At 44.8% G+C, this 6,000-nt stretch overlaps 1 protein-coding gene across 1 annotated transcript in view; it reads left to right on the top strand.

Moving 5' to 3' along the window:
• The first annotated feature begins 283 nt into the window (after positions 1 to 283).
• TIMP2 (TIMP metallopeptidase inhibitor 2) overlaps positions 284 to 6,000 on the top strand; it is a 32,495-nt gene continuing 26,778 nt past the window's right edge. Inside the window, exon 1 of the mRNA XM_039345301.1 lies at positions 284 to 768. Within this exon, the coding sequence (XP_039201235.1) occupies positions 639 to 768 (130 nt within the window). The 5' untranslated portion in view covers positions 284 to 638. The remainder of the gene's footprint in view (positions 769 to 6,000) is intronic.

The following is a 6,000-nucleotide window of genomic DNA, read 5'->3' as shown; positions in this document are numbered from 1 at the left end:
ATTCCTTCTAAACTCTACTGTTCTTATAATTTTGACAAAAATTACTGTTAAAAAAAACAAAAAGAGCCGGGTTTCTCCCCACACTCATGAAGAGTGGCTGCTCTTAAGTGGGGCTCTTAAGTGGGGAATTCCAGCCTGAGAAGGGTGGGGGGCAACTGTCAAGCAAAGGCAGCCGAGACCCAATCTCGCACAGCCGGAGGCAAGGGAAGGGAAAGCAGCGCGCACTCTGACCGGAGCAGGCCAACCGCCCTTTTTGGCCCAGCGCCACCAGGAGGAGGGGCTGCGATTCCCTGGGGCCCATTAAAAAGCCAGGCTTAGGCTGGGACCCGGAGAAGAAAACATCTCCAGAAGGCAGAGGCAGGAGCTCTCGGCGAGGCGGTTTCTTTTTCCAGCCGCGGGAACCTTTTCCAGGCTCTCCACCCCATCCCGAGAGAGAGGCTGACTGCAAGGCAAACTTTGAGGCAGCCAACTGCGGAAGCGGCACGACGCGTCCCCCCGGAATCGCCACAGATATCGCGCTCAGAGGACTGAGCGGGGGCGCGCGCGCGCGCGTGTCTGGATGAGGCGGCAGCAACCGTGAACAGTCAAGCCTCGGCCACCCCTCGCCAGCCCGCCTTCCCTCCCACCCGCTCCGCAAGATGAGTGCTACGCTCCCGAGCCTCCTGGCCTCGCTGGCCGTCTTGCTCCTGGGGAGGATGGACCGCCTTGCCGACGCCTGCAGCTGCTCCCCGGTGCATCCGCAACAGGCGTTTTGCAATGCAGATGTAGGTAAGGAAAATACGGCTGACCGCCCTCCCCTTCTCTGCGGCTCCCCTAGTGGCTTTTCTCGTGGCTTGATCGACCCCGCATTTCTCTTGTCGCTAGCAGCCCCCTTTTCTCCCCTACGGCAAACTCACTTGTTAGCGGCCAAAACAACCCCACCCCTTTATCCTGCAAGGAAAGAGCCGCGTTGGGAGAAACCTGGAAGGGAGCCGGCGTGTTGATTCCCGCTTGGCTCCTGCCTGGGCAGCGACCAGCAGTTTCCGTCGTTAGTGCGGGCGTCTGAATGCTCCCGGGCTGACACTGCAGATCCTGTCGGTTAAAAAACAAACCACCACCTTACCCAAGATGTTTTTAAAAAGAAAAGAAAAAGCGAAGTGCCGGCCTGCTTCGCCTTGCATTTCGCTTCCTTTCTCTCTCCCTCCCCGCCTTTCGCTCCAGCGCGCTCGCTCTGACCTGATCCGCAGGAATTCATTTGAAAGCACAAAGACCACCGCGGATTGAAATTCCTAATTTCTGGCGATGGCTTTCTGCCTGCAAAATGTAGGCTGCTGCCAGACTCTGATGGAACAGCTTCGAAATGGGGAGGGGAAGGAGAGTAGGAAGTATGTGGAAATTGGAAGAGAAACGACTGCAAAATGAAAACTTCACAAAGGCAAGCTTGAACCATAGAGGGCCATCTTCTCTGACCCAGAAGGGGAAAGAATGAGTTCCCCCTTAGATGGGCAGGATTTATTTAGATATGTGAGGCTTTGAAAAAGCAAAACTCAAGTTTTAGAATGAGAGGTTGCAGCCGACCTTCCCAAACCCATAAATTGTTTGGCAACAGAGCCAAACACTTGCTGGACAGTTCTACTTTTGTGTTTACACAAAGTTCTCATGTCCCTGCCTTGAACTCCAAATGCAGATGTACTGTTATTGTGCCCTGGGATTTTCCCAGAATTCTTACACCAAAGGGCCACTTCACTGTTTCCAGGTTGGGCAATGCAGAATTACTGGGGCTCAAAGGACCAGGGTTTGGAATGAAGGAAACCAGAAACAAAGAGGCAAAGAAGGATAAAAAAAAGCTCCAGAGCTGTGAAGTGACAGGGGAAATGAACCAGATTTCCATTCACTATCTATATAGTGAATGGAAATCTGGTTCATTTTCTCTGCCACAATTTTATATATTAGTATAATCTGTTAAAATCTCTTTACAGTCTCTTAAGCTCCTGACTCGAGGCTAGAGCATTTTCGGTTTGCCTCTAGAGTCCTTTTTAAGTGTTGCTATCTTCACCCTGCTGTGTTTTTTGCTTTTAGTTGTATGTCATTAAAGTCTTCCCCCCCCCCATTAATGAGTGCTTTGAGCAGCCTTACAGGAACCACTGGTCCCTTAGCTGCGGGCTTTTTGCTTGCTCCATCATCATCAACATACTTCCTATGTGGTAATCAAGCCAGAGGCCCAAAGTTTTTGTGGGAGGGATGGGATTGAGCGTGGGGAAATCAAACTAAGAGTTGTTGTTCACAGAATAATGTAGCAATATTTAAAGACATATAAAATCATCCTGAGGGACATCCCTCTCTTAGTTCTTGCTCCAAAAGAACTAATTTTATCCCAAAATTTATTCCCAGAGTTTGACAGCCTCCATCTGCCCAGTAGCATAAAGAAGTGCTTAAGAGATACAAGTCGTCCTTGACTTATTGCTACAAATGGGACTGCAATTTTGATCACTAAGTGATGTGCTTGTTGAGTGATCATGTGACTGGACCTGATTTTATAACCCTTTTTATTGTGCTCGCTTAGCAAATCACATGGTTGATAAATGAATCAAGGTTGACTCAATGAGGTCATTAAGTGAATCTGCCATCCCCAAATGACTCTATTTGTTGGAAGCTGGCAGGGAAGCTGGCAAGATGCTGCTGCCATTGTAAATGCGAGCTGGTTGCTTAACACCCAAATTTTGATCACATGACTGGTGGTGGTGGTGCAACAGCTATAACTTCAAGGATGGGACATAAGTCTGAGACTATCGTAACTGAACTATTGTTAAATAAATGGTCATAAATTAAGCACAACCTGTAATTGGTTTGGGGGTAATTTCTTTGGCCTGAGATCAGAAGATCAAGAGCCATCTCCTTCTGCCTGTCTAATCTCTGAATTCTGACCCGGTGGTCCAAAGGCAGCCAGGTTATCATTTGGAACTCACCCCACAGAACTTGGTTTTTAAGGTGAAGGCATAACCTGAATATATGAAGTGGTAATAAAGGGGAGAGCATTTCTGAGCCTACCTCTTGTCCTAGCTTCTGAACAATTGTACAAGATTCCCAAGCAACTGAGATTCAAGCACTGGATGCCCACTTAATTCTTTCTTTTTTACCTGCCAGCTTTGGAATATAAGATTCTGAAGGCCCTTCATAAGCCTTTTCTTATTTCATTCCATCCAGAGTTGTGCATTGTGGGTAGCTGCTTTTTGTATGAGTGGAAAAATGTCTCCAGCAGGGCCTCTGTCCCAGCATGACTGAGGCCCTCATGAGAAAAAACACACTCTTTGTTTCCATATTGATTTAATCAAAGCCTTTTTGTGATATCATCTTATGTCCCTTTTTCTTGGCAGTTGGAAAGAAAGAATGAATGAGTTAAGGGGGAGAGACTCTTGTTTTATCGGTTTAAACCAGACATGGTGGGTTACATCCTTCCCTTGTTGTTCTGTCTTTTTCAACGTTGTCTTTTTCTTTTCCCAATTTGCTAAGCATGGAATCTGTTGAAAATACTGAATCTGAAATTCCTTTGATTAAACCTTAACATAATAAGCAAACAACTCGGCCCTCAGTTTCTGGACCTTGCTCTACAGTTGGGATTTGGAACTATTTTGGTGGGGCAGCTTATCTGTCCTACTGATTTTGACTGTCAGCATTTGTAGAATTGGCATGCCCATGCTGCCTTCCTTGATTTTGTAATGTCTCCAGGAACTGAGTGGCTGCTGTCAGCAGCAGTTGTCTGTAGTTTCATTTTGCTATCCAATATCTCTTCTGTCCATGAGAAACAGGCCTTTCTGAGTAAAGGAATTTTTGCAATCGGGATCATGTGACTTTTTCAACCACAAAGATGTCCTTCTGTTCCTTGGGAATTAGCTGAAATCCTTGTTTACATTTCCTTGGATATTCAGACAGCTTTTCTAGAAGCAGCTCTCTTGGGTTGCCATCTACACTGCCATAAGCCTAATAGCAAACACAATTTCAAGATTTACAGGCTTTTAAATACTAGCAGAATTTTATTTTATAAGTCTTCGTGGAACCCCACCTGCTTTGTCAAATTCAAGGTGTATAGCTGCTGGTGTGGTAATAATCCTGTTAGCATTTAAGGTGCCATAGGTCTGTTTATTTTTGCAGATTGCCCTATTCACTTATTTTTAGTATTTCTTAAATTGGCTACCACAGCCCAGCTTTTCATCAGCCAGAACAAGTTTTGAAAAGGATAGTTAACAGCCTGATAGCAGTATGGCCAAGATACTTTGTTTCTTTCCAAACTACATTAGTATTTGAAAACGTCGCTTCCCTGAACATAGAATGGAGTATAATTATTTTGAATCCTTTAGGTATTATATACGGAAATTACTTGATGTAGAACCACAAAGGAAAATATAGGTCATAATAGGAGATTCAGTATGAAAAATGATGGTGAGAGAACTACTTGGCAGTAAGCTACACAATATGTTGATTGGGCAGTTGTCTGTAGTGACAGAAACAGTAGACATCTGACAGACATCCCCTAAACCAGTGCTTCTCAATTATTTTCTGTCATGCCCCCCTAGGAAGAAGAAAACATTTCGCGCCCCCCGCGCGACTGTAAAATTTTTTTTTCTGTACAGAGGACCAATTTCCGGGTCTAAAAGTCACACGGGCGGGTTTGGCCAATCAGGATAGAGCATCATGTCTATCCAATCGGGTCCTTTGCATGTGTCACGTGCGTTGGCGGTCATGTTGTCCTCCGCGTCGGGCTGCTGCTTGCGAGTGAGTCGGATGATCCGATCTAGAAATCCAATATGACAGTATTTGCCGAGGTCAAACGAGCCCCCCTTTACGGAGCCTCGCGCCCCCCCTGGGGGGCGCGCCCCACTATTTGAGAAGCACTTCCCTAAACTCTGCTGAAGATGTTACCCTGTTCAGAAACCAACCCACAAGGTCAGAGAATGAACCTTCGCCGTTAGGCATCTGAGAACTAAACCTAACTGCTCAAGGAAAAAAGGGAAGGACTGGTCATGTTTCAGAATAAATAGTGTGTATTGGGGGGAAGTTCTCAGTGAGATGTTGGCATATTGGTATGTAGCCTATGTGTTAGCAGAAGATTTGAATGAAGAGAAAGAATCCACTGAATTAAAAACATGACAAGTCTTATACATTACACGTAGAACAGAACAATGAGTATGCCACTTGACAACAAAATTTTCCGGGAGCATGACAAGCAGAACAGGACAGATTGGAAGCAAAAAATACAAGAAATATACACTGAAGACCTATATAGCGCTATTTTCTTTCCACAACAAGAAGTTTAGGAACGTTTCTTGGCTCCATCTATTGCAGGCAATAGTCCATGCCAAGCTCTAATTAGGTTTCCTCCCTGAGGATGTACTGTGTTTGGAGTTTTAATCTACAGAAAGTAGGCAATGGGTAGCTTTACAATCATTAGTACAGCTAGCTACAATGGCAGAAGAGTGATTCACATGTGACAATAATATAGTGCAAAACCTGCCCATGAATTCTTGCCTCCCAGTGTTGGACATAAGTATGACATCATAGGACTTGTATCATGACATTGTAATGTATAATTTCATCACTTGTCTTCCACTTTTCCCTTATATGCTTATGTTTATAATGATTGGGGCTATATATCAGTTTCTTCTGATAGCTAGGACTGATGGAATTAAAGTATCTGAAGGACTTCTGATTATTTCTGTTGTAAGGAAAAATGAACCCTCAGCCCACATCCTATTCAGGCAGAACAGAGCTGATTTTTGATTATGTTTTTCTTCTGGATACACTTGGGATTTTTTGCAGATTTTTGTAGTTTTAGAAGAGGAAACATAGAAAGCTGTATCAAATTTAACTGCTGATCCATCAAATCCAGTGTTTTCTACATTGTTTGGCATTTTGGGGGTTATAAACAGACTCCTTTCCCAGCACAATTGAACCTAGAGCCTTTGGAAGGCCATGTAGTACCACTGAACTACAACCTATCACCAAACACTGGACAGAAAAATAAAT

The sequence above is a fragment of the Crotalus tigris genome, unplaced genomic scaffold (assembly GCF_016545835.1).
Source record: "Crotalus tigris isolate CLP2741 ecotype Arizona unplaced genomic scaffold, ASM1654583v1 scf7180000017551.9496454, whole genome shotgun sequence".
NCBI classification, from domain to species: Eukaryota; Metazoa; Chordata; class Lepidosauria; order Squamata; family Viperidae; genus Crotalus; species Crotalus tigris.
Note: the sequence above shows the minus strand (reverse complement) of the source record. Positions and strands in the feature narration are given on the sequence as shown.